General features: G+C 69.9%; 1 protein-coding gene across 1 annotated transcript; it reads left to right on the top strand.

Annotated features, from left to right (window-relative positions):
* AXL (AXL receptor tyrosine kinase) lies at positions 1-26,699 on the top strand. Its single transcript, XM_084612869.1, has 20 exons — positions 1-630; positions 4,353-4,551; positions 5,035-5,135; positions 6,002-6,184; positions 9,844-9,924; positions 10,204-10,319; positions 11,241-11,436; positions 11,989-12,128; positions 13,394-13,532; positions 14,587-14,613; positions 15,031-15,163; positions 16,147-16,238; positions 17,927-18,022; positions 19,374-19,451; positions 19,633-19,725; positions 20,573-20,694; positions 21,327-21,436; positions 22,213-22,372; positions 23,559-23,695; positions 24,342-26,699. Exons 1-20 carry the CDS (start codon positions 561-563, stop codon positions 24,697-24,699), a joined length of 2,631 nt encoding a protein of 876 aa, XP_084468995.1. The 5' UTR covers positions 1-560; the 3' UTR covers positions 24,700-26,699.
* The last annotated feature ends 1,042 nt before the right edge of the window (positions 26,700-27,741 follow it).

Below are 27,741 nucleotides of genomic sequence, written 5' to 3' on the forward strand. Positions count from 1 at the left end.
AGCCAGGCGGGGAGGGAAGCGTCAGCAGCCCTGGCTCTGGCCCTGGCCCTGGCTCTGGAAGGAGAGAAGCCAGAGGGCTGGGAAGGGGCCAGGCACTCGCTGGGGTTGGGGTGTGTGTTTCAATCTTGCTTTGGGAACTTTTCTGACACCCAGGTGCCGGCGGCTGAGAGAAGCAGGGAGTCAGGTGCGGACACCGCGAAGGGGGACGCAGCCAGGAGTGAAACCCACTGGTCGGCCGAGGAAGGAGAACTGGAACCAGCTCTGTTTCGAGGGGCTTGCACTGGTCTGGCCCTTCGCAGGAGGGACTCAGCCGGGAGGAATTTCTTTCCCCCAAGCCCCGGCAAACCAGTCTTCGAGGCACGGATCCGCCGTGTGGAGCCAACGCTGCTTCGGGACCCGCCTGGACCAATTCCGGCTGTGGGACAGTTCCCAACCCCTGGGTGTTTCTTTCCGGGCAGGGCTCCTGGCTCTGGCCCACCACCCCGGCCCCCCAGATCAGTTCCGGGAGCCGGCGACTTGGGGGGAAATCAGAGCCGACGGCTTGTTTTGGTTTGCAGAACATGGGCAAGGCCCGCAGCTCCCTCCTGTGCGTGCTGGTGGCCTGCTGGATGGGCTCGGGCACCCCGGCGGGTGAGTACGCGAGGCTGCCCAGTGACCCACCCTGAGCCCCTCCGCGGAGGCTCGGTTCCCAGGCTGGGCCAGGCGCTGTGGAAATCTGGCCCTTTTAAGGCAGTCGGGCACCCCAGGCAAGTCACCCTGGCAAGTGTGAGCCTCCCTCACAGCGCTGCTCCGCCGGGCCGGACAGATTGGTGGCGAAAGCCTTTGCAATCCTTCTGGAAGGGCCTGGGCTGGAGGTCAGGACACCTGGGTCCAACGTCTGGCTCTTCCACTGCCTCCCTGGGGCTCCTGCACCAAGTAGGGCAGAGCCAACCCACAGGATTGGGGCCATCTTCCCCTGTGCCCCACTGCATGCAGAGGCAGCTGGGTCCTAGAGGGTAGGGCAAAGGGCTGGGCCTATGGGAGACCTGGGTTCAAATCTTGCCTCTGCCACAGACTCCCCATGTGACCCTGGCCAAGTCCCTTCACCCCCCACTGTGCCTCGGTTTCCCCATTTGTGATCAGGATCTTGACCAATCTCAGGGGCGCGGGAAGGGTAAATCTCTGTTGGGTTTAGGGGTGGGCTGGGACAGAGGGGAGGTCAGACTCCCTGCGCTGTTGGGGAGGCGCCCAGAGCCCACAGTGAGGAGGGTCGTAGAGGTACCTAAATAGGTAGGTGCTAAAAATGGCTTCACCACAAAGTATGCTGCGGGCAAGGGGCCTGGTCAGAGCCCAGCGGGGCTGGTGGACTCAGGGCCCAGGGCTGGGCTAGCAGGGGGCTGCGAGTCGGGAGTGAAGGGCACCAGGGCACCGGCAGAGCTGGGGGGGGGCAGGGCTGGGACCCAGGGGGCTGCGGGTCGGGGCTCCAGCAGAGCTGGGGGGCAGGGCTGGGACCCAGGGGGCTGCGGGTCGGGGCTCCAGCAGAGCTGGGGGGCAGGGCTGGGACCCAGGGGGCTGCGGGTCGGGGCTCCAGCAGAGCTGGGGGGCAGGGCTGGGACCCAGGGGGCTGTGGGTTGGGGCTGAGGGGCACCGGCAGAGCTGGGGGGGGCAGGGCTGGGACCCAGGGGGCTGCGGGTCGGGGCTCCAGCAGAGCTGGGGGGCAGGGCTGGGACCCAGGGGGCTGCGGGTCGGGGCTCCAGCAGAGCTGGGGGGCAGGGCTGTGCATGTCACACATGACGTCTCCTGGCTGGGAGAGTTTTGCACCTGCAGCTCCCCTCAGCCAGCGGCTCGGGGACCAGCACGCCCAGGGCCAGGCTGGTGGGTCACTGCTCAGACCAGCTCCCCCACCCCCAAGGGACCCAGAACAGCTGAGGAGCCCGCCCTGCTGATTGGGGCCAGACATCTGGGACTGGTTACAGCCAGGCCGGCCTGTACAGCCCCCGCCCTGAAGCCAGGCGTCCGGGGGCCCTTCCAACTGGCCCGAGAGCCCGACCGAGATCAGGCCCCCCCTTGCCGGGTGCTGCCCAGACCCCGACCGAGATCAGGGCCCCGTCATGCTGGGCGCTGCCCAGACCCCGACCGAGATCAGGCCCCGTCGGGCCGGGCGCTGCCCAGACCCCGACCGAGATCAGGCCCCGTCGGGCCGGGCGCTGCCCAGACCCCGACCGAGATCAGGCCCCGTCGGGCCGGGCGCTGCCCAGACCCCGACCGAGATCAGGCCCCGTCGGGCCGGGCGCTGCCCAGACCCCGACCGAGATCAGGGCCCCGTCGGGCCGGGCGCTGCCCAGACCCCGACCGAGATCAGGCCCCGTCGGGCCGGGCGCTGCCCAGACCCCGACCGAGATCAGGGCCCCGTCGGGCCGGGCGCTGCCCAGACCCCGACCGAGATCAGGCCCCGTCGGGCCGGGCGCTGCCCAGACCCCGACCGAGATCAGGCCCCGTCGGGCTGGGCGCTGCCCAGACCCCGACCGAGATCAGGCCCCGTCAGGCCGGGCGCTGCCCAGAGACACAGGCCCTGCCCCAATGAGCTCCCAGTTGACCAGCCCAGAGGAAGATGATTCTCCTCATTTCCCAGAGCGATGCAGGGACTGACCCCAGGCCCCCCGGGGCAGCAGTGGCAGAGCTGAGATTTGAATGCAGGTTTCCACAGCCCTTTCACCACTAACCCAGCCCTCCCCGGGAGCCTCTGCCCAGCCCCGCATCTCTGAGCCCAGCTGGGCTCTCAGGGGTGAGTCCCAGGTCCTGAGATCTCTGCCGCGGGGCCAGCTGGGCTCTCGGGGGTGAGTCCCAGGTCCTGAGATCTCTGCAGCGGGCCGGGACATGCTGGGAACAGCCGCCCGGGGGGGCCCTGGCCCCGGCCCCTCTGCCGGAAGCTCGGAGGGGAGAAATGAAAGAGGAAATAAATAGTTTTGAACCACAACAGGGGGAGGGGGAAGGGGGGGTGTCATGCTCCAGGCCGGGTGCCTGTGGCTGATACACACAGCTTGGGGGGCGGGGGAGTTGGGGGCAGGGGCTGTACAGAGCTCTCAGGCTGCTGCTGTGACCCACAAGCTCCCAGAGTGAGGAGCGGGGCCCTTGCCAAGTTGCTTCTGCTTCCCACGCCCAAGGGTGGTTGGGGTGGGGGAATCTGGGAAGATCCCTGCTCAAGGGGGCTGCAGAATAATCATCTGTCAGTTGGCCGCTGGGGAAACTGAGGCACGGAGGGGCGGGCAGGGACTGTCCAAGGCAATGCAGAGAGTCAGTGGCCAAGCCAGGGATGGAACCCAGGTGTCCTGATTCCCAGCCCTCTGCTATGCGCAGGCATTCAGGTGGTACGATACCAGCATGGGGGCGGCCGTGCCCACCCCAGGCACCGCTGGCTGCCAGCTCGCCTTGCACAAGGCAGGCCGCTCGCACGTAATGCCAGCTCGGGCATTCCCTCGGTGCTGTGCCAGCCAAGTGCCTCCCGGGGGGGACGGGACAAGGGGCCTCTGTCCTGGGGGTCCTCCTGCCCCCCAGCCCAGGCCGCAGGGCGTCGCTGTGCAGGGGGGTCTGTCAACCCGGGACAGGCTCCGAACCCTGCCCCACCTTACCCAACACACCAGAGAGCCGGGCCCTCGGGATGAGCCCCCCCTGGGCTCACTCCCAGCAGGTGCAGCGAGTCACATGCTTCAGGGCCAGAGCCCCAGGGGTCAGGAGGGACGTCCCCTCAAACCCCAGCCCACAGGCCGGCTCTGGGTGAAAACCAGCCTCTGACTGTCTCTAGGACTTCGGGACTGAGGCTGTCCCAGGGGCTCATGATGATTTATGTCCCTGGGATGTAGGCATACGCAGGGATCCCTTGCCCAGCAGAGATGCAGCTGCTTCTGGGGTGGGGCACGGGGGCTGTTTATCCAGGGACTCCTCACCCAGAGCTGAGATGCAGCCACCTCTGGGGTGGGGCATGGGGGCTGTTTATCCAGGGACCCCTCACCCAGAGCTGAGATGCAGCCACCTCTGGGGTGGGGCACGGGGGCTCTTTATCCAGGGACTCCTCACCCAGAGCTGAGATGCAGCCACCTCTGGGGTGGGGCACGGGGGCTGTTTATCCAGGGACCCCTCACCCAGAGCTGAGATGCAGCCACCTCTGGGGTGGGGCTCGCGGGCTGTTTATCCAGGGACCCCTCACCCAGAGCTGAGACGCAGCCACCTCTGGGGTGGGGCGCGGGGGCTGTTTATCCAGGGATCCCGCGCCTGGCTCTGAGGTGCAGCTGCTTCCATACCCAGGGGATTCTGGGGGGCAGCCTCTGGCTCTGGACCCCTTCATCTCGTCCCTGTCCCCGTCCCCCCCTCCGCAGACCTGCACTTCCTGGAGAGCCCCTCGAACCAGACCTCATCCCTGGGCAAGGACGTGCGGCTGCGCTGTGCCATGCAGCTGAGCCAGGAGCTGCCCGAGATCAGCTGGCGGCGGGATGGGCAGGTGCTGGAGCTGGCCGACAGCAACCAGATGCAGATGCCCATAAACGACACGGTCTGGCTGGCCATCAGCGAGCTCAGGTGAGCGGGGGCCTGGGGGGCACAACAGCTCCTGGGGACCAGGCAGGGTCCCCCCTGCCGCCTCCTGGTGTCCGCACACGGGGCGGCTGCGTGGCCCGGTAGGGGAGGAGCCAGGATCCTGGGCCAGAGGGGCCCCTTGGTCTCACCTGGGGTGGGAAGGACGGGGACACGGGGCTGGTGGCCTGTTGCTCTGATCTGGCTGCCCGCAGAGGCCCCTGTGTTGGCCCCGTTGGGGAGAGGCGGGTGGACTGGGAGAGGGGCAGAGGAAGGGTTGGGGGGGAGGTGATATTGGGGGACCACCCTCGCCATGGAGCCCATTATATCCCCTCATTAATAACTATTTGCCTTGGGTGGGCAGCCCCCAAACGACCCACCTGTCCCCCGCCCCTGCCCATGGCCATGTCCCTGTCCGGGGGCGAGCGGTGAGACCTCGCTGTGCCAGGGGGGTGCCCGCCCTGCTCACGCTCCCTCTCCACCCTGCAGCATCCCATCCGTGCAGCTGTCAGACGCGGGCAGCTACCAGTGCGCCATGTGGGTGAACGGGGAGGAGGTGCTGTCCGACACAGCCCACCTGGGGCTGGAAGGTGAGTGTCCCAGTGCCAGGGGGCCTGGCATAGATGCCCATGGGGTCAGGGCGGTGTCTGAATAAAGGGAATTGCAGCGACGCTGCCTGGGTCTGCCGAGAGCCTGCGCCCGTCGCTGGGGGGGGGCTGCCCCGAGCGTGAGTGACGCAGGATCTGCCGAGAGCCTGTGCCCGTCGCTGGGGGGAGCTGCCCCGAGCGTGAGTGACGCAGGAACCCTGCCTGGGTCTGCCGAGAGCCTGCGCCCATTGCTGGGGGGGGGCTGCCCCGAGCGTGAGTGACGCAGGATCTGCCGAGAGCCTGTGCCCGTCGCTGGGGGGAGCTGCCCCGAGCGTGAGTGACGCAGGAACCCTGCCTGGGTCTGCCGAGAGCCTGCGCCCATTGCTGGGGGGGGGCTGCCCCGAGCGTGAGTGACGCTGGGTCTGCCGAGAGCCTGCGCCCGTCGCTGGGGGGGGCTGCCCCGAGCGTGAGTGACGCAGGAACCCTGCCTGGGTCTGCCGAGAGCCTGCGCCCGTCACTGAGCCGGGGCTGCCCCGAGCGTGAGTGACGCAGCGACGCTGCCTGGGTCTGCCGAGAGCCTGCGCCCGTCGCTGGGGGGGGCTGCCCCGAGCGTGAGTGACGCAGCGACGCTGTCTGGGTCTGCCGAGAGCCTGCGCCCGTCGCTGGGGAGCTGCCCCGGTGTCTTGGTGGGGTGCTAACACCCAATCCCACTGCTCTGGGGATGCTGTGTAGGGCAGTGTGGGGAGAGGGCAGCTAGAGATGCCCCAGCTCCTGGGGCCCCCCAGTGCCCGTCCAAGTGGGGGTGACACTGTGCATGGGCGGAGCCCTGGAGGATGGACTAGCCTGAATGCAATTCTGCCCTCCCCCAGGTCTGCCCTTCTTCTCCGAGGAGCCCCAGGACCTGGAGGTGGCAGCTGACACCCCCTTTAACCTGAGCTGCAGCGCCCAGGGCCCCCCCGAGCCGGTGCGGGTCATCTGGCTGCAAGACGGGGCCCCCCTCAACTCCCTGGTGGACCCCATGGCGCAGGCGCCCTCCATGCTGGCTATGAGCGGTGAGTGTGGGGGAGGTGACCCCTTGGGGGCGGGGGGTGAGGGGCCAGAGCACCCCATCTGTGGGCTCTGTAGAGCAGAGGAGTCCTTGGGATGGGGGATGGGGAAGGAGGCAGAGGCAGGAGTGGGGGGAGCAGCCAGCAGAGGCGTGCACTGGCCTCCATCGCCATTCAGTGGGGGGCCCTCGCTCCCCCCCCCCACCGGCCCCGCTCTCAATAGGCCCCTTGTCTCCAGCCCGTGGCCCCGTTTGTCACCTGTCTGGAAGGTGGCATCGGTCACTGGCGGCGGCTGGTTCTCCAGGGCTGAGGCTGGGGCAGGGGGCCACTCTCCGGGCGTGGGAATGGCTTCTGCCAGCCCCCGGGGCGGGAGGCTCAGCCCGGGGCTCTGTTATTGTAGGGTTGCTGCTGGGCAGGGTGTTTATTGCAGAGTCGGCCGCGTGCCTGCTGGGTCAGCAGGACTTGTCCCTCCCGCCCGCAGCTCGCCCGGCGCTCGATACAGGGTGAAACCACCGCGGAGCCTTGGAGACGAGCACACTGATTCGGGCGACAGCTTTCGCGGGCTGGACCCCACTTCACCAGCTGCATGGGGGGAAAGTACAGAGGCAGGTAGAAATGCACAGCGCCTGAAAAGCTGGGAGTTGCCTTACCAAGGGGGACAGTGGGGGTCACTACAAAAACTACTTACACCTGCTTATCAACTCTTTGAAATGGCCACCTTGATTGCCGTGGCCTCCTTAGCACTACAAAGGTGATTTCCCCTCCCTTGGTATTCACCCCTTCTTGTCAGCTGTTGAGAATAGCCCATCTCCACCTTAACTGAATTGGCTCGTTAGCCCTGCCCCCCACCTGGCAAGGCAACTCCCATCTTTTCATGTGCTGTGTATTTCTACCTGCCTCTGTATTTTCCACTCCATGCATCTGATGAAGTGGGTTCTAGCCCACGAAAGCTTAGGCCCAAATCAATGTGTTAGTCTCTAAGGTGCCACAAGGACTCCTCGTTGTTTTTGCTGATACAGACTAACACGGCTGCCCCTCTGAAATCTTTATAGAGGATGTCGCTCATTACAGGGGAAACTGAGGCGCAGAGCACTGAAGCAGCATCTCCATGGTCACATAGGGAGTCCATGATAGACCCAGGAGTCCTGCTTCCCAGTTCCCCCGCCCTCAGCCGGGGAGAGAACCCAGGAGTCCTGGCTCCCAGCCTCCCCCACCCTGCTCTAACCACTAGGCAGGGGTGGAACCCAGTCTAATTAGCTGAATGTTGAAACAAAAGGCATTTTGACCCAAAAACGGGAATTTTTTCTTGTGAACCATTTGGCTGGTTCCGGTGTCCGTGGGACCGCGGGGAGCTGGGAGATGTCGGCGGTTGCCCCATCCGTGCTGGTCGATCTGCATGGGGAGGGTCTCGTCTTGCGTGTGGGGGAGGGTCTGTCCCCCCCGGATCAGGACCAGGGAGGGTGTCCCACTGGCCCTGCCCACCGTGTCCAGGGCCCCGAAGCCAGGAGCAGGGCCCCTCCCCATGTACCTGGCAGTCCCGACCCCCCTCCCCCCTGCCCCAGCCCCTGCGGACGTGGCCAGCCCGGCTGTGCTGACTCAGGCCGGGGGCACGCGCGGCAGATGCAGGAGGTGACCGGGGAGTGAGTCAGGCGCCCATCCCAGCCAGGCTGGCGGGAGGAGGGACTGGAGAGGGGCTGAGATGGGTGATGGGGGCTCTGGAGTAGCAGCGTTGGGGGCTGGGAATGGAGAGGCAGCAGTGGGAGGGGCAGGGGAACAGGGGTGTGGGTAGGGGGTGCAGGGCAAGGGGTGCTGGGGGCAGGGGGATTGTGGCGAACAGGGAAGGTGGGGGCAGGGGGTGCAGAGCAAGCGGTGCATGCAGGACATGGGGGGCTATGGCACGGTTGGCACAGGGGGGCCACAGGGGGTGCAAATCCCTGGAAATTGCTTTGCCCCGCTGCCCCTGGGCAGTGGTTCTGGGGCTGCTGCCCAGATCCCCACAGCCCCCCAGATCCCCTGGGCTGGGATCCAGGCAGCGGCAGGAGTGCTGGGGGGGGGCAGTACAGCCCCTCACCCAGGTGTCAGGTCTCATGGTGCTTGAGCAACACCTCAGGCCTTCCATTGGCTGTGTCTCTCCTGATCTGTACCCGCTTATCAGCCTCGAGAGAACCCAGGAGTCCTGGCTCCCAGCCCCCCCAGTCCAGCCCCTAACCCCGTTTGCGGTCCCTGCGCTGAGCAGCGAGACTGGCTGCGGCCGGGGAGCCAGCCCCGGAAATGCCGAGCACACGGCGGGAGCTGGGGACCCGCCTGGCGGCTGGGAGGGAGCCTGGGCCCCAGATGTGCGGGGGGAGGGGGGCACTGCCAGGCTGGGGATGGTGGGTCTGACTCCCCGGGCAGGCGCCGGATGGGTTCATGGAGCACAGTGTGGACAAAGACAGGCCTTGCTGCCCTGCCCCCCGCCCCGCCCCCTCTGCCCCCGTCAGGCCGGGGCACCCTGGCTGGGCCTGCCCTGCCTGGTGCCCTGGGCTGCGGCAGGCTGGGGACCCCCTCCCATCACTGCAGTCAGGGGGGCCCCAGGCTAGGCAGAGGGGCAGGGAGTGGGGAGGTGCCAGGGATTTGGGGGCGCTGGGAATGTGGGGCACTGGGGGGGACTGGGAATTTGCACCACAGCCGCTCCCTGCCAGTCGCCCGTCCTGGCGTCCTGAGCAATCTGGCCTTGGGCCGAAGAGCCAGCACCCCGCCCCCCACGCCCCGTGCCCCTTCTCCCAGTCCCTGCGGGGGACGCCCCGATAAGCTGGAGGCGCCATGACCTTGGGGGCCGGGAGGCTGCAGGAGCTGGTGCTGGGAACAGGGAGGGATGGGAACGCTTGGCACTGACGTCCCTCGCCCGGACAGACCCGGCCAGGGAAGGGGCAGGGCCCAGGAAGCGGGGCGGGGGTCAGCAGGCGGGCGCTGCTGGGCAGGAGTGAGGGGCACTGGGGGGCAGGGCTGGGGTGGCAGGGGGCTGCCAATCGGGAGTGAGGGGCACCGGGGGGGGTAGGGCTGGGGTGGCAGGGGGCTGCCAATCGGGAGTGAGGGGCACTGGGGGGCAGGGCTGGGGTGGCAGGGGGCTGCCAATCGGGAGTGAGGGGCACCGGGGGGGTAGGGCTGGGGTGGCAGGGGGCTGCCAATCGGGAGTGAGGGGCACTGGGGGGGCAGGGCTGGGGTGGCAGGGGGCTGCCAATCGGGAGTGAGGGGCACCGGGGGGGGTAGGGCTGGGGTGGCAGGGGGCTGCCAATCGGGAGTGAGGGGCACCGGGGGGGGCAGGGCTGGGGTGGCAGGGGGCTGCCAATCGGGAGTGAGGGGCACTGGGGGGGCAGGGCTGGGGTGGCAGGGGGCTGCCAATCGGGAGTGAGGGGCACTGGGGGGGCAGGGCTGGGGTGGCAGGGGGCTGCCAATCGGGAGTGAGGGGCACCGGGGGGGTAGGGCTGGGGTGGCAGGGGGCTGCCAATCGGGAGTGAGGGGCACCGGGGGGGGTAGGGCTGGGGTGGCAGGGGGCTGCCAAGCGGGAGTGAGGGGCACCGGGGGGGGTAGGGCTGGCTGTGGGTTTGGAGTGCGGGGCACCGGGGGGCAGCCTGGTCCCCATGCCCCATGCTCTCATCCCCCCCCCCCCGCTTTACCCCTTCCAGGCCTGAACAGAACTGCCTCCTTCTCCTGCGAAGCCCACAATGCCAAGGGCGTGGCCACCTCCCGGACCGCGGCCGTGACAGGTGAGGGGGCCGGGCCCTGCCCCGCGCCGTGGATTGGGCCCCGGGAGCCCAGGCTCAGGCCCCGTGGCTGATTGGCAGCTGCTGGGCTCCCCACTGCACCGGGGGGAGGGCGCGCCCCAGGTTGCTTGCAGGGGGCCCCGACCCCCCCATGAGCCCACAGAGGGTCCCTCAGGATAGCACCTCCCTGCCCAGCCCCCCACGGCCTGGAGCACAGAGGTGGGGTGACGTGGGGCACAGGCTGGGGCAGCCCCTGAACCCTCCCCCATTTGCCACCGGCAGTGGTCCCCCAGCGGCCCAGGAGCCTGGTGCTGGTGATGCGCAGCGAGAACGCCCTGGAGGTGGGCTGGGAGCCGGGGGCCAGCGGGGCATCGCCCCTCAGCGTCTGCACAGTCCAGGTACGCTCGGCCGGGGGCTGGTCCGCGGGGATCGGGGCCCTGGGGGGCTGAGCACATGGGGGGCTGGTCCGTGGGGTTTGGGGCCCTGAGGGTCCTGAGGTGGGGCTGAGCACACGGGGGGCTGGTCCGTGGGGGATCAGAGCCCTGAGGGTCCTGAGGGGGGGCTGAGCACACGGGGGGCTGGTCTCCGGGGATCAGGGCCCTGAGGGGGCTGCGTACATGGGCCAGCTCCGGGGGATGTTATGGGGGTGAACATCCCCGGTGAGGAGGGGGGCGGTCACACAGGGGGTTAAGCAGGTGGGAGGGAAGGTGACACGGGGGGGCAGCAGCCCCGCATTTCCTGTGACCCACAGCTGAGAAAGGGGAAGTGCAAGTTGCTGAGCGCCCGGATTTGGGGTTTATGAAAGAAGTTGGCCTCCCACTTCTGCTTTCCCCAGAGCCCGGACGTCCCGTTCCCCCCCACCTCCCGTGGCTGGCAGTAACCGCTGCCCCCCCCCGTGACCACTGGCCCCCCCCCCACTGTGTCTGCTGCCCAGCCCGGCACACTGGGAAAATGAAACTCAGGAGGGGAAGGGAGTTTCCATGGGGGGACGGTTGCCCCACCCTGCTGCCCTTCTGCCCATGTGCGATGGGGATGGGGCTGAGAAATCTTCCACCCCCCTGCCCTGGGGCTGGGGGCGGGGGTTAGGACTGGCCCAGCAGCGAATGCGGATAGGGGCCCAGTTCTGGGGAGGGTGAGAGCCTCCTCCTCTGCAGCCTGGAGCTGCCTAGCTCTGCTCCCCCAAGAATGGGGGTCAGGAGCCCGGGGGTGCCCCGTGGCTTGCAAGGGGGATTGAAGAGGAATCCGGACTCCTGCAGGCAGGGGTGGGGGCACCCCAGACGGGGCCCCGCCCCCACTAATGCCCCTGCTGTCTCCCCCAGGCCGTGCGCACAGACCCGGACCTCAGCACCGTCCCCGCCGAGGCCATGTACAACCAGAACCTCAACGTGCCGCCCTTCCGCCACCTCATCCAGGGGCTGGCGCCCTTCGCCTCCTACCACGTCCGCGTGGCCTGCCGCAGCGGGGCTGGTGCCTCCCGCTGGACCCACTGGGTGCCCATGGAGACCCTGGAAGGGGGTGAGGGGTGTCAACAGGCCCGGGGGGGCTGAGCGGGGAGGGGAGTGGGGTCTAGTGGTTAGAGCAGGGGGCTGGAAGCCAGGACTCCTGGGTTCTGTCCCCGGCTCTGCGAGGGGAGTGGGGTCTAGTGGTTAGTGCATTTTGAACCACCCTGCCCATGGCCCAATCCCTGGTGCCAGCTGGCATTTGCCGACTCATTACATGGCATCACCATGACTAAGTGCCCGGTTCCCCGGTGTCCTGGATTCCTGGGTCCCCGCTGGGGCAGGATGGAGCAGGGGGGCTCTCCTGGCCCCCCAAGGCCACTCCACGTGTCAGGGCGGAGGCGGGCTGGGCTGAGGAATGTTTTGCTCCGATACGGGGCTTTGCACGGTGCCAAGATAGACACGGGGGCAGGGCCGGGGGGGGCTCTGTTCCCATGGGGGGGAGGGGAATCGGCATGTGCCCAGTGCTGCATGGGGGAGTTCTGCTCCCGGGCAGGGCCCTGCCCCCGCCAGGGGACAGGCCTGGAGAGGGGCAGCCCCCGAGTGACGAGTCTGTGCCCCCCGGCAGCGCCCCACGACCCTCCGGAGAACGTCACGGCCTTCCAGAACGGCACCCGCGCCACGGTACAGTGGCTGGAGCCCCGCGGGCCGCTGGGCGGGATCCTGCGTGGGTACAAGCTGGCCTATCAGAGCCCCGATTCACCCGAGGTGAGCTCGCCCCTGGCCCGGGACCCCAGCTGTGGGGCACAGGGGGCTCCCCCAGCCCTTGGCCTGCCTGCTGGGGCCACGCAGCATTGGAGAACCCACCAGCTCACCACCGCCCCCTAAGCTAAGCCCCTACCGCAATCCCGGCCCCCTTGCCGCAGCCAGAACCCCACGCTGGGGCCGGATTTGGGCTGGAGCCCCCTAGAGAGGACAGGCCCCCTGCCCCATGCCCTGCCCCCCTTAGCCAGCCAGTCCCTGCCCTGGGGCCAGATGGGAACCAGCGCCCCCTAGAGAGGACAGGCCCCCTGCCCCATGCCCTGCCCCCCTTAGCCAGCCAGTCCCTGCCCTGGGGCCAGATGGGAACCAGCACCCCCTAGAGGGGACAGGCCCCCTGCCCCATGCCCTGCCCCCCTTAGCCAGCCAGTCCCTGCCCTGGGGCCAGATGGGAACCAGCACCCCCTAGAGGGGACAGGTCCCCTGCCCCATGCCCTGCCCCCCTTAGCCAGCCAGTCCCTGCCCTGGGGCCAGATGGGAACCAGCGCCCCCTAGAGGGGACAGGCCCCCTGCCCCATGCCCTGCCCCCCTTAGCCAGCCAGTCCCTGCCCTGGGGCCAGATGGGAACCAGCGCCCCCTAGAGGGGACAGGCCCCCTGCCCCATGCCCTGCCCCCCTTAGCCAGCCAGTCCCTGCCCTGGGGCCAGATGGGAACCAGCACCCCCTAGAGGGGACAGGCCCCCTGCCCCATGCCCTGCCCCCCTTAGCCAGCCAGTCCCTGCCCTGGGGCCAGATGGGAACCAGCACCCCCTAGAGGGGACAGGCCCCCTGCCCCATGCCCTGCCCCCCTTAGCCAGCCAGTCCCTGCCCTGGGGCCAGATGGGAACCAGCGCCCCCTAGAGGGGACAGGCCCCCTGCCCCATGCCCTGCCCCCCTTAGCCAGCCAGTCCCTGCCCTGGGGCCAGATGGGAACCAGCACCCCCTAGAGGGGACAGGCCCTCTGCCCCATGCCCTGCCCCCCTTAGCCAGCCAGTCCGTGCCCTGGGGCCGGATGGGAGCCGGCGCCCCCTAGAGGGGACAGGCCCCCTGCCCCATGCCCTGCCCCCCTTAGCCAGCCAGTCCCTGCCCTGGGGCCAGATGGGAACCAGCGCCCCCTAGAGGGGACAGGCCCCTGCCCCATGCCCTGCCCCCCTAAATTGGCCAACCCCTGGGGCCAGCGCCCCCTAGAGGGGAAAGCCCGGTGTCCCAGCCCTGGCTAACCCCGCTCCCTGGCAGGTGGTGGTGGATGTGGGCCTGACCACCGAGAAGACCCTGGAGCTGGTCTCAGAGGTGCAGAACCTGACGGTGCGGGTGGCGCCGTACACCAGCGCCGGGGACGGGCCCTGGAGCGACTCCGTCATGGTCTCCCCCTCCTGTGAGTGCGGGGGGGCTGGGCCGGGTGGGGGACCGGCCCACGGGGTGGGGCTCTCCAACGGGGTAACCTGGGGGTGGTGCTGACGCTCGCGAACCCAGGGATGGCTCTGGTCCAGGTCCTGCCCTCAGCCCATTTCCAGGGAGAGGTCCGATCCGGGTCCCGTGGTTCTGAACTCAGTCTCCCGGCACCGATCCGGGTCCCGTGGTTCTGAACTGGGTCCCCCGGCTCTGATCCGGATCCCGTGGTTCTGAACTGGGTCCCACAGCACCGATCCAGGTCCCATGGTTCTGAACTGGGTCCCCCGGCTCTGATCCAGATCCCGTGGTTCTGAACTGGGTCCCACAGCACCGATCCAGATCCCGTGGTTCTGAACTGGGTCCCCCGGCTCTGATCTGGATCCCGTGGTTCTGAACTGGGTCCCACAGCACCGATCCAGGTCCCATGGTTCTGAACTGGGTCCCCCGGCTCTGATCCGGATCCCGTGGTTCTGAACTGGGTCTCCCGGCGCCAATCCGGGTATTGTAGTTCTGAACTCAGTCCCCCAGCACCAATCCAGATCCCGTGGTTCTGAACTGGGTCTCCCGGCGCCGATCCGGGTATTGTAGTTCTGAACTCAGTCCCCCAGCACCAATCCGGATCCCGTGGTTCTGAACTGGGTCCCCTGGCTCTGATCCGGATCCCGTAGTTCTGAACTGGGTCTCCCGGCGCCGATCCGGGTATTGTAGTTCTGAACTCAGTCCCCCAGCACCAATCCGGATCCCGTGGTTCTGAACTGGGTCCCCTGGCTCTGATCCGGATCCCGTAGTTCTGAACTGGGTCCCCCGGCGCCGATCTGGGTCCCATGGTTCTGTGTTGGTGCAGTTTCTTGCTACCAGCAGTGGCTTTGATTTCTCGCAAACCCAGAACCAAGGCCGGTTCCGATCCAGGTCCCATTTCTGGCTCAAAAGCCCCTGGACCTGCTGGTTGGGCGACTTATTGCACCAGCCCCTAAACTTGTCCCCCGCAACCTGCTCCCCATGGCTAAAAGCGCCTCTCTTCTCTCTCCCCTCTGCAGATCTGCTCGCCCCACAGACCCAGCGAGGTGAGGAGCCCCCCATCCCTCTGCCCGCCCCCACCCCCTCACTCTGCCCTGACCTCTAGCCCCCCTCCCCTCTGCCCACCCCCCCACTCTGCCCTGCCCCCTCTACCCCCTCTACAGCACTGCCCCCCCAGTCCTGCAGGACGTTGGGGTCAGATCTCACAGGGATCTGTGAGGATCCGGCGCTGGGGGGAGGCACCTGACAGGGGCCAATTCTCCCCACCTGGGGTGCAGCCCCTCAAGTGACACGGCCCCGCCCCCTGCAGGGAGGGGGTGTTCAGTCTGGTGGAGCTGGGGGGGTGGGGAGCCCAGGGAGAGCCTGGTTCCCGGGCGGGTCTGTGGCCAGGGCTGGGGCAGATCCACGGGGGGCACCTTGCTGCCCGCCCCCCACCCAGCTAACCCTCCCCCTTGGCCCTGCAGTGAGGGAGAACGCGACCCCCGCCTTCTCGTGGCACTGGTGGGCCGTGATCCTGGCCGTGGGCCTGGCCGTGGCCTTCGCCGTCTTCTTCGTCCTTATCCTGGCTCGGCTGCGCAAGAAGGAGACACGGTTCGGGTGAGCGGGGGTCTGGGAGTGGGTGGGTGGGGAAGGGGGCAGGGGGCCTTTCTCCTCTATGGGGCTGTCACGGGGTCCCCGGCTAATGCTCTGGAACTGCTCCCCACGAAGCCAGGCAGGACTCTGGGGGAGTCTCCTCTCGGGGAGCAGCCTGTCTGCAGGACACACAGCTCCCCCGGCTCCACCTTCCTGGGTCTGACCTCGGAGCATTCAGCATCCTCTGCCCCTCCGTGTGCCTCCCACAGCCAGTCCGCCCAGGCGGGGTCCTGGGGAAGCCAGAGGGTCCTGCCCCCCAACTCCGCAGTCAGACGGGACTCTCGGCCAACCAGTAAAACAGAAGGTTTATTAGACGACAGGAACATGGTCTAAAACAGAGCTTATAGGTACAGAGAATAGGACCCCTCAGCCTGGTCCATTTTGGGGGACAGGGAGCCAGACAACCACGTCTGCACTTCACTCCTCGTCCCCAGCCAGCCCCAAACTGACCCCCCTCCAGCCCCTCCTCCTCTGGGCTTTGTCCCTTTCCCGGGCCAGGAGGCCACCGGATTCCTTTGTTCTCCAACCCTTTAGCTCTCACCTCGCAGGGGCGGAAGGGCCAGGCCATCAGTGGCCAGGAAACAGGGTGTCGGCCATTCTCTGTGTCCAGACCCCTGCACACACCTGCCCTCTAGGGCTCTGCAACGACCATACACCCTTATCCTACCCCCTAGAGACTTAAGAACTGCCTAGGGGAAACTGAGGCACCCCCACGCTATTCAGAGGAAACATTAAGAACAGTCCCGCTTCGTCACTGGGGCGCTGGTCCCAATCCAGTCCTAGGGTGGGGACTGGCTGGCTCAGGGTGGTGGGGAATAGGGCACGGGGCCTTTCCCCTCTAGGGGGTGCTGGCCCCAATCTGGCCCCAGCGCAGGGACTGGCTGGCTTGGGTGTCCGGATGTTGCCGGCTGGGGGGTCTCTCTCACCGGCTGTTGCCCCCCACGCAGGGAGGCCTTTGAGCCCCACGTGGAGCGGGGCGAGCTGGCAGTACATTACCGTGTCCGCAAGTCGTACAGCCGCAGGACCACCGAGGCCACGCGTGAGTACCCTGCCCGCCACGCCACGCCCTGCCCACGGCTCCCCGCACACTCCAGGACCTCACAGTCAACCTGTGGCCAGCCCCCCGGCCAGGCTGGTCCCAGCTGCCCCCATCCTCCTCAGGACATCTCCCGAGAGAGCATGGGCCAGAGACTGGGCCCCACGCAACTCCCGACACCTGGGTTCCCATCCTGGTTTTGCTGCTGGCTGGCACGCTGCCCCTGGGCCAGTCCCTGGCCCCCTCCAGGCCTCCTTCCCCTCCCGGCCCCGGTATCAGACTGAGAGCCTGATCTCGGCTGGGGTCTGGGCAGCGCCCGGTGCGACAGGGCCTGATCTCGGCTGGGGTCTGGGCAGTGCCCGGCGTGACGGGGCCTGATCTCGGCTGGGGTCTGGGCAGCGCCCGGCGTGACGGGGCCTGATCTCGGCTGGGGTCTGGGCAGCGCCCGGTGTGACAGTGCCTGATCTCGGTCGGGGTCTAGGCAGCGCCCGGTGCGACAGGGCCTGATCTCGGTCGGGGTCTGGGCAGCGCCCGGTGCGACAGGGCCTGATCTCGGCTGGGGTCTGGGCAGCGCCCGGTGTGACAGTGCCTGATCTCGGTCAGGGTCTGGGCAGTGCCCGGTGCGACGGGGCCTGATCTCGGTCGGGGTCTGGGCAGCGCCCGGTGCGACGGGGCCTGATCTCGGTCGGGGTCTGGGCAGCGCCCGGTGCGACAGGGCCTGATCTCGGTCGGGGTCTGGGCAGCGCCCGGTGTGACGGGGCCTGATCTCGGTCGGGGTCTGGGCAGCGCCCGGTGCGACGGGGCCTGATCTCGGTCGGGGTCTGGGCAGCGCCCGGTGCGACAGGGCCTGATCTCGGTCGGGGTCTGGGCAGTGCCTGGTGCGATAGGGCCTGATCTCGGTCGGGGTCTGGGCAGTGGCGACAGGGCCTGATCTCGGTCGGGGTCTGGGCAGCGCCCAGCGCGACGGGGCCTGATCTCGGTCGGGGTCTGGGCAGCGCCCGGTGCGACAGGGCCTGATCTCGGTCGGGGTCTGGGCAGTGCCCAGTGTGACGGGGCCTGATCTCGGTCAGGGTCTGGGCAGTGCCCGGTGCGACAGGGCCTGATCTCGGTCGGGGTCTGGGCAGTGCCCGGTGCGACAGGGCCTGATCTTGGTCAGGGTCTGGGCAGTGCCCGGCGTGACGGGGCCTGATCTCGGTCGGGGTCTGGGCAGCGCCCGGTGCGACAGGGCCTGATCTCGGTCAGGGTCTGGGCAGTGCCCGGCGTGACGGGGCCTGATCTTGCTCGGGGTCTGGGCAGCGCCCGGCGTGACGGGGCCTGATCTCGGTCGGGGTCTGGGCAGCGCCCGGCGTGACGGGGCCTGATCTCGGTCGGGGTCTGGGCAGCGCCCGTCGCGACGGGGCCTGATCTCGGCTGGGGTCTGGGCAGCACCCGGCGCGATGGGGCCTGATCTCGGCTGGGGTCTGGGCAGCACCCGGCCTGACGGGGCCTGATCTCGGCTGGGGTCTGGGCAGCGCCCGGCCTGACGGGGCCTGATCTCGGCTGGGGTCTGGGCAGCGCCCGGTGCGACGGTGCCTGATCTCGGCTGGGGTCTGGGCAGCACCCGGCCTGACGGGGCCTGATCTCGGCTGGGGTCTGTGCCCCACTCTTACTGCCCCAGAGTCTGACCCCTTGTCCCCGCCCTTGCGCCGCAGTGAACAGCCTGGGGATCAGTGAGGACCTGAAGGAGAAGCTGCGGGACGTGATGGTGGATCGGCACAAAGTGGCTCTGGGGAAGACCCTGGGTGAAGGTAGGTGGCCTGCACCCAATGCTGGAGGGCAGCAATGCATTGTGCTACCCCCTGATGGGGTGGGCAGGTTCCTCCCCACGCGGCCCAGGGAGCCAGGCCAGCGGGGTGCTGGGGGCTGCATGTTCCCAGCGGGGGGAGCTGTGGGGCCGCGGCCAGGCCAGGTTCCCCACGCACCACCGACGTGGCCAGGGAGCTCCGGCTTTGGAAAGTCGAGGGCCCGGCTGGAAAAGCCCCTGGCTTGCGGCCCAGCACTGCCGCCCCGGCCCGATTCCACAGCCCCGTCCAGCTCCCGGCTTGGCAGGGAGACTTTCCCCAAGCTGCTCCCTCCCCACGGAGCGGATTTAACCCTTTCCGGGCACATTTCCCTCCTGCTCTTGGCACTGAGATCTGGGGGGCAGATGGGGCTGGTGGAAGTGGGGGTCTGCCTGTCAATTTCCCCACGGAGGTGCAAGGCCCCCCCCAAGGCAGGGCCCCTGCGGCCCCCAGGTAGGCATGCAGCTGGTCCCTGTCCCACCACGTTCAGGGGTGCCCGCCGCCCCGCCTGGCGCAGCCAGGATCAGCCACGGGAAGGCTGCGTCCATGTGCGCAGGGGCCGTGCCCGGCTGACGGCGTCGTGCCAGGCAGCTGGGAAAACCATTCCCATCCCACCCTCCGGCTTCCTGTCCCCTTGGGAGCCTGCCACCCGCCATCCCCAGCCAAGCCGACGCCCAAGCACTCGAGTTCTGTCCTGCCCCCCGGGCCTGGCTCCCAGCTTCCGCATCCAGCCCCGCACTGGGCGTCGAGGGGCTCTAAGCCCGCAGGACACCCCCATGTGTTGGGCCTCCGGTGTCACTTACAGCAGCCTCTGGGCTCCTCTAACTCGCGCTCCACCCCACGGGCCCTGGGGGGCTGGGAATAGCCGCAGCACAGCGCGCTCTGGCTACGCCCCTATTTGCCCCTGGCTTGGAGTGGGGCCCTTATTCCCAGCTCTGCACCAGCCGGGTGGCCCCTACTCGGGGCGGGGGGGATTCTCAGGAGGGGCCCGCGCATCGCTGAGACTCAGGCCCCAGAGTCAGCAGCGTGCGGGGTGGTGGGATTTTAGTCCCTGCTGCTGAGCCAGCAGGGGGTGCTGCGAGCAATGGGGGCCCTGGGAGCTCAACAACCTGCGGGGTAAGAACCCCCTATTGTGCTGAATGGGGGGGTGCGCTGCTGGGTGTGCGCACTGCCGGGGGGGTGCGTGTGTGCACTGCCGGGTGTGTCTCTGTGCACAAGCTGCTGCCCCCTGCTGGCTGCCCGGGGGATGGCCGTGCTGTGTGTCGCAGCCCCCGCACTGCCGGGGATCTCACAGCCCGTCTGCCTCCGGCTTCCCCAGGCGAGTTCGGCTCCGTCATGGAAGGGCAGCTCAACCAGGACGACAGCGTCCTCAAGGTGGCCGTCAAGACCATGAAGAGTAAGTGTCCGGCAGGCGCCTGGGGGTCTGGCGAGTCCCTTCCCCCCAGAACCCCCCTCTTGTTGCACCCCTAATGGGCCCTCCTGCCCCCGCCACCTCCCCAGGGTCCCCTCCCTTCCCCTGCGGCTCTGCCCTGGTGCCCGCGGCTCTGGCGTCACCCCCCATCCCGTGTCCCCCGCAGTCGCCATCTGCACCCGCAGCGAGATGGAGGATTTCCTGAGCGAGGCCGTCTGCATGAAGGAGTTCGACCACCCCAACGTCATGAAGCTGCTGGGTGAGAGCCCCCTGCCTGGGCATGGCACCCACAGGGGTAACGGGGCAGGGCTTCCCGGGGGGGGGCACAGCAGGGCCCATAGCACTGGCAGCCCCCAGCCCGTCACGTACGCCAGGCCGGGGTGGTGAGCGGCTGCAGTCTGGCCCTGGCGGGAAAGCAGAGAGGAAGTTGGGGGGCTGGGGCCCTGGGGCGCAGGCTGGGCTGGGGGCGGGCGGTTTCCCTGGGAAAGCAGATGTGGGAGGGAGAGACGGGAACTCAGGGCAGCCGCCCGGGGAATTGGGCCCTGGATTCCCTTCCTCGCCGCGTCACGCCTTGGCTGCACAGGGCCCGGGTTCACGCCCTGCCTCCACCGCTGCCCCCCGGGCGACCCAGGCCGGTCCCCCGTCTCCCCAGGCCGCCCCCCAGAGCAGAGCCTGCCCCTCGTCCCACGGGGCCCGTGCAGTGCCCAGCTCGGCTGGGGCTCCCCTGGCCACATGGAGCAACGGACCACCGAACCAGGGGAGGGACTCACCCACCTCCCGGGACCCAGGAGTCCGGCTCTAACCCCTACACCCCACTCCCCTCCCCAAGCTGGGGATGGAACCCAGGAGTCCTGGCTCCTAGCCCCCTCCCCCGCTGGAACCACTGGACCCCACTCCTTCCTTTTCGATTGGTATCTAACCTGCCTTGGTGGCCCTGTCCCATCTCGGGGGCTGGGATCCAGGGGGAGTCTGGGGGTGGAGAACCGGGGGAGCTGGGACCCCGGGGGTCTGGGATCCTGGGGGGCAGGTATTTGAGGGGGCTGGGATCTGGGGGGGCTGGGACCCCTGGGGGCGGGTCTCACGGCCGCTCTGCTCCCTCTCGGCAGGGGTGTGTCTGCAGAGCACGGAGAGCGAGGGCTGCCCCTGGCCCGTGGTCATCCTGCCCTTCATGAAACACGGCGACCTGCACAGCTTCCTGCTCTACTCCCGGCTCGGGGACAGCCCCGTGGTGAGTGTGGGCCCCCGGCCCCACGCGCCGCCTCCCGGCCCCACGCGCCGCCCGGCCCCACGCGCCGCCGCCCGGCCCCACGCGCCGCCGCCCGGCCCCACGCGCCACCACCCAGCCCCACGCGCTGCCCGGCCCCACGCGACGCCGCCCGGCCCCACGCGCCGCCTCCCGGCCCCACGCGCCACCACCCAGCCCCACGCGCTGCCCAGCCCCACGCGACGCCGCCCGGCCCCACGCGCCGCCGCCCGGCCCCATGCGCCGCCTCCCGGCCCCACGCGCCGCCTCCCGGCCCCACGCGACGCCGCCCGGCCCCACGCGCCGCCACCCAGCCCCACGCGACGCCGCCCGGCCCCACGCGCCACCACCCAGCCCCACGCGCTGCCCAGCCCCACGCGCCGCCGCCCGGCCCCACGCGCCACCACCCGGCCCCACGCGCTGCCCAGCCCCACGCGCCGCCGCCCGGCCCCACGCGCCGCCACCCGGCCCCACGCGCTGCCCGGCCCCACGCGACGCCGCCCCAGCCCCAGCCGCCGCCCTGGCCCCAGGAGCCGCGGGCCATGTGGGGGGATGCGGCGGGGACCCGGCTCAGGGAGAGCCCCCGGCCCGGGCACTGACCGGCTCGTCTCCCCCAGTACCTGCCCACCCAGACGCTGGTGCGGTTCATGGCCGACATCGCCAGCGGGATGGACTATCTCAGCAGCCGGAACTTCATCCACCGGGACCTGGCCGCCCGCAACTGCATGTGAGAGACGCGGGGGGGTCGCCCCCCCCGGCCGGCGCCCCAGGGACGGCTCCGCACTCGGGGCACCCCATGGGGAGCCTGGCCCGCCCCCACCCCCCAGTGCTGCTCACTCCTCCTCCCCGGCCCCCCCAGGGTCCCATTTCCCCTCCTGCCCCCCCAGGCCTGCCCCTCCTTCCCCGGCCCCTCCAGGGTCCCATTCCCCCCCTCCTACCTCCGCCCAGGCCTGCCCCTCCTCCCCGGCCCCCCCAGGGTCCCATTCCCCCTTCTGCCTCCCCCAGGCCTGCCCCTCCTCCCCGGCCCCCCCAGGGTCCCATTTCCCCCCCTCCTACCTCCCCCCAGGCCTGCCCCTCCTCCCCCAGCCCCCCCAGGGTCCCATTTCCCCCTCCTGCCCCCCAGGCCTGCCCCTCCTCCCCAGCCCCCCCAGGGTCCCATTCCCCCTTCTGCCTCCCCCAGGCCTGCCCCTCCTCCCCGGCCCCCCCAGGGTCCCATTTCCCCCTCCTGCCCCCCAGGCCTGCCCCTCCTCCCCCAGCCCGCCCAGGGTCCCATTCCCCCTCCTGCCCCCCAGGCCTGCCCCTCCTCCCCCAGCCCCCCCAGGGTCCCATTCCCCCTTCTGCCTCCCCCAGGCCTGCCCCTCATGACCTGGCCCCCTCAGGGTCCCAGCCCCTCTCTTCCCCCGGCAGCCCCAGGGTCCCAATCCCCCTCCCACCCACCCCTGGCCAGCCCCTTCTCCCCCAGCCCCCAAGGACCCCCCTCACCAGGCCCCATGCTCCCCGCAGGCTGAACGAGAACATGAACGTCTGCGTGGCCGACTTCGGCCTGTCCAAGAAGATCTACAGTGGGGACTATTACCGCCAGGGCCGCATCGCCAAGATGCCCGTCAAGTGGATCGCCATCGAGAGCCTGGCCGACCGCGTCTACACCACCAGGAGTGACGTGGTGAGCCGGGGGCGGCGCGGCTACGGACCCCTCCTGCCTGGCCACGGACCCCTCCTGGTGCAGCCACGGACCCCTCCTGGTGCAGCCACGGACCCCTCCTGCCCGGCCACCGACCCCTCCTGCCTGGCCACGACCCCTCCTGGTGCAGCCACGGACCCCTCCTGCCCGGCCACCGACCCCTACTGCCCGGCCACCGACCCCTCCTGGCCCAGCCACCAACCCCTCCTGCCCGGCCACCGACCCCTCCTGGCCCAGCCACCAACCCCTCCTGCCTGGCCACCAACCCCTCCTGGTGCAGCCACGGACCCCTCCTGGCACGGCTACGGACCCCTCCTGCCCGGCCACCGACCCCTCCTGGCCCAGCCACCGACCACTCCTGCCTGGCCATGACCCCTCCCGGTGCAGCCACGGACCCCTCCTGGCGCGGCTACGGACCCCTCCTGCCCGGCCACCGAACCCTCCTGGCCCAGCCACCGACCCCTCCTGCCTGGCCATGACCCCTCCCGGTGCAGCCACGGACCCCTCCCGGTGCAGCCACGGACCCCTCCTGGCGTGGCTACTGACCCCTCCTGCCCAGCCACCAACCCCTCCTGCCCGGCCACCGACCCCTCCTGGCCCAGCCACCAACCCCTCCTGTCTGGCCACGACCCCTCCTGGCCCAGCCACCAACCCCTCCTGCCTGGCCACCAACCCCTCCTGGTGCAGCCACCGACCCCTCCTGCCTGGCCATGACCCCTCCCGGTGCAGCCACGGACCCCTCCCGGTGCAGCCACGGACCCCTCCTGGCGTGGCTACTGACCCCTCCTGCCCAGCCACCGACCCCTCCTGCCTGGCCATGACCCCTCCTGGTGCAGCCACGGACCCCTCCCGGTGCAGCCACGGACCCCTCCTGGCGTGGCTACGGACCCCTCCTGCTGGCCACCGACCCCTCCTGCCTGGCCATGACCCCTCCCAGTGCAGCCATGGACCCCTCCTGGCGCGGCTACGGACCCCTCCTGCCCGGCCACCGGCCCCTCCTGGCGTGGCTACAGACCCCTCCTGCCCAGCCACCGACCCCTCCTGCCCGGCCACCGACCCCTCCTGGCGCGGCCACGGACCCCTCCTGGCGTGGCTACGGACCCCTCCTGCCCGGCCACCGACCCCTCCTGCCGCAGCCCATGCCAGCGCTCACGCTCTCCTCCCGCAGTGGTCGTTCGGGGTCACCATGTGGGAGATCGCCACGCGGGGGCAGACGCCGTACCCGGGCGTGGAGAACAGCGAGATCTACGACTACCTGCGCCAAGGGCATCGCCTCAAGCAGCCCCTCGACTGCCTGGACGGGCTGTAAGGGCACCCGCCCCCCGGGACCCCCTGGCTCCCCCCAGGACCTCCCAGCATGCCATGGGGCCACCCTCTGAGGCCCCCCCGGGACCCTCCCAGTGCCCCAGGACCGCCCAGCATGCCATGGGGCCACCCCCTGCAGTCCCCTGGGACCCTCCCAGTCCCCCAGGACCTCTCAGCATGCCATGGGCCACCCCCAACCCAGGGACTTGCCTCCAGGCGTTCCCAGCATGCTGCATCTCAGCCCCCGCCGAGGGATCGCTGTATCACCCCCCTCCCGCACCCCTCCCCAGAGATGGCTGTATCTCTGTGCCGGGCGAGGGGACCCCCGTATAGCCAGCCTCCCCCCCCCCGTGCCCCACCCCAGAGATGGCTGTATCTCTGTGCCGGGCGAGGGGACCCCCGTATAGCCAGCCTCCCCCCCCCCGTGCCCCACCCCAGAGATGGCTGCATCTCTGTGCCAGGCGAGGGGACCCCCGTATAGCCAGCCTCCCCCCCCCGTGCCCCGCCCCAGAGGTGGCTGCGTCTCTGCACCGAGCAAGGGGACCCCCATATAGCCAGCCCCCCCGTGCCCCGCCCCAGAGGGGCCACATCCCCATAGGCTGTGGGGCGAAGGCAGCCCCCTGTTCATCACTGCCCCTCTCCCCAGGTACCAGCTGATGAGCAGCTGCTGGGCCCTGCACCCCAAGGAGCGCCCCAGCTTCAAGGAGCTGCACGGGGAGCTGGAGAAGACCCTGCTGAGTCTCCCCCCCACCCAGGGCCCCGAGGAGATCCTCTACGTCAACATGGAGGACGGGGGCGCGGAGCAGGGCGCCGTGGGGGGGCTGGGCCCCCAGCAGCCGGCCAAGGAGCAGCTGCTTCCAAAGGGGGCCGTGGCAGCCCAGGTGCACCGGGCCGAGGGGGCAGGACGCTATGTGCTGTGCCCCGCCCCCCCCGAGAGCGGCCGGCGGCCGGGCGACCCCCCCGCCTCCCCCACGCCCTGCGCTGCCTCCGAGGAGGGGGCCTGAGGGGGGGCTGATCCCCAAGGGGCCCCGATCCCCGTCTCTCTGGCAGGGCTGGGCAGCCTATGGTGATGGGCAGGAGACCCTCCCTCTACCAGCTCCCCCCATCTCCTGTCTGACCCCCCCAACCCTGGACCCCCACCCCTCATCTCCTGTCTGACCCACCCCCCTGATCCTGGGCCTCTGCCCCCCATCTCCTGTCTGACCCCCGCACTGACCCTGGGCCCCCACCCCTCACCTCCTGTCTGACCCCCCAATCTTGGGCCCGCGCCCCCCCACCCAACTCCATTCCCCAACAGTTCCTCCCCCAACATCGCCTGTTCCCACCGCCCCTTCCACCCCCAGCAATGGAACCCGACCCCCAAACCATCTTCCCGAATCCCTCCCACCCCTCCCTACCTGCACCCAGCCCCCCCACTCCCCAACTCCAGTCCCCCAGCTCCTCCCCACCCACAGCGAGACCTTCCCTCCCAGCCCCCTTTGCCATGAGGTGGGGCTGGAGCGTGGCCGGTCTCCCTGCCGAGCCCAGGCCTGGCTGCCCCCCATGGGAGGGACGCCGATTGCCCCCCGCCCCGCAGCCTGCTGGGACAGAGACACTTGGGGTGAGCAGGGGGCTGCCAGGCCTGGGCGGGGCAGGAAAAGGGACTGGCTGGGCCACTGCCCCCCCCCGGCCCAGCCCCCCCATTTCCCCTCCAGCTGTTTCACTGCCATAGGGCGGGGCAGGGCCCCTGCCCCTCGCCAGGCCGGGACAACCAGGAAGAGGGCGACGCCGGGACAGGACCAGGCCCTCGGGGCCGGACCGAGGTCGCCCCGCGCCGGGGAATGGAGCAGGGGGTGACCCCCGGCGCCGGCCGCACCAGTGGGAGCTCGCAGGAGCCACCGGGCACCCGGCCACCGACTCCCCCGGGCTGATCCGACGGAGCCGGCGCCATGCGCAGAGCGTCACGGGAAGAGAGTCACGGCACGGGGCCGGCTCCCAGCGCCCTGGGGCCGAGCCGCCCCCTGGATGCTGCTGGCCTCTGGAGCCCGGCTCCCCTCCGGGGGGGCCTCACATGGGGCCCCTGTCAGGTCCTGCGTCGCTCCGGAGCTTCGGACCCAGCTGGCAGCTCTGCAGACGCGGCCCCCACCCCGGCCGGCGCCCAGGGTCGCAACGAACCCTGCCGGCGAGCTCAGCAAAGGGCCGCGGGGCCGGGGCGGGTTTGCCGTGGCCAAAGCCCTGGGCGAGGCCGGGCCACCCCCGTGCGGGGCCAGGGACACGGGGCTGATGCAGGAGAATTATCTCCCCCCGGCCCGGCTTCGAGACAAAGCCACTTTTGCACTATTGTCCGTGCTGGGCCGGGCGCGCTCCAGGCTGAGCCACTGCCGACCGGCTCCGGGTTCGAATCCCTCATGCCGTGGAGCCGCCCGGACTCGATGCAGCCGGCAGCTCCAGCTGGCCCAGGGCGGCCTGTGAGCTCCGTCCGGCTGGGGGGCCTCCAGGGGCTCACGTCGGTGCTGCTGTGGGTCCACGAGTGCCGTGGGGCTCCCCACGGAAAGGGGGCGCAGTGTGGACATGGCAGATACCGGGCCCCGGCTTGCGCCCACCATCAGCTGTCAGGCTGGCGTGAAACCCACCGAGGCCAAGAGCTTCCCGGGGCCGCGCCCGCCGTCAGCTCCCACGGGGCGCCCGGCTCCGGCTTGGGGGCTGCAGGGAATTCGGCCTTCGTTAGCCCCCCCGGATGCAAACGCCGCATGTGCCGGCCCATCCGGCCTGCGTGCCCCTGGCACCGTCGGCCCCAGCGCGGCCCCAAGCGCCCGGCAGCAAACCCGGCCCGGCCGGGGTCCGGGGCGAGGGACGCGGCCCGTCTGCGGAGCGGAGCCGTTTCCGGAAATGTACATACTTTGTTTACACGCTGTATATGGACCGGCTGCTCCGGTGTGTAACGCACCCGCTGCCCTGTCGGGGCACAAGCCGGGCGAGAGCGTTCGGCCACAGCCCTGCTTATAAATAAACGCTTCCCCCAAGAGCCGGCCCAGTGAGCGGCTTTCATTTCCGCTTCAGAGCCTTCAGCAGGGGAGCGGGGGCTAGTGTTGAGAGCAGGGGGCTGGGAGCCAGGACGCCTGGGTTCTATCCCAGCGCGGGGGCGGGGGTCTGGCTCTGTCACTGACTTGCCACCCGGAGCCAGGCAGGTCCCGTCTCTCTGTGCCCCTGTATCGGGGCCGCCCCAGCCTTGCGCGCGGCAGGCGGGGGGATTAATGGGCCCGTCCGGCGCTGGGCAAGTGGCCGGAGGCTGCAGCCTGAGCCGACCCCGCAGAGCAAGGGCTGGTCCCCCAGGGCGAACGGGGCCCAGGACGCGGGACTGGTGCCAGGGCAAACAGGGCCCAGGACGGGGGGCTGGTCCCCCAGGGCGAACAGGGCCCAGGACGCGGGACTGGTCCCCCAGGGCGAATGGGGCCCAGGACGCGGGACTGGTGCCAGGGCAAACGGGGCCCAGGACGGGGGGCTGGTCCCCCAGGGCGAACGGGGCCCAGGACGCGGGACTGGTGCCAGGGCAAACGGGGCCCAGGACGGGGGGCTGGTCCCCCAGGGCGAACGGGGCCCAGGACAGGGGACTGGTGCCAGGGCAAACGGGGCCCAGGACGGGGGGCTGGTCCCTCAGGGCGAACGGGGCCCAGGACGCGGGACTGGTGCCAGGGCAAACGGGGCCCAGGACGGGGGGCTGGTGCCAGGGCAAACAGGGCCCAGGACGGGGGGCTGGTCCCCCAGGGCGAACGGGGCCCAGGACAGGGGACTGGTGCCAGGGCAAACGGGGCCCAGGACAGGGGCTGGTCCCCAGGGCGAACGGGGCCCAGGACGCGGGACTGGTGCCAGGGCAAATGGGGCCCAGGACGCGGGACTGGTCCCCCAGGGCGAACGGGGCCCAGGACGGGGGGCTGGTCCCCCAGGGCGAACGGGGCCCAGGACGGGGGGCTGGTCCCCCAGGGCGAACGGGGCCCAGGACGCGGGACTGGTGCCAGGGCAAACAGGGCCCAGGACGGGGGGCTGGTCCCCCAGGGCGAACAGGGCCC

This window comes from Lepidochelys olivacea (genome assembly GCF_965140295.1).
Source record: "Lepidochelys olivacea isolate rLepOli2 genome assembly, chromosome: 23".
Classification (NCBI taxonomy): domain Eukaryota; kingdom Metazoa; phylum Chordata; order Testudines; family Cheloniidae; genus Lepidochelys; species Lepidochelys olivacea.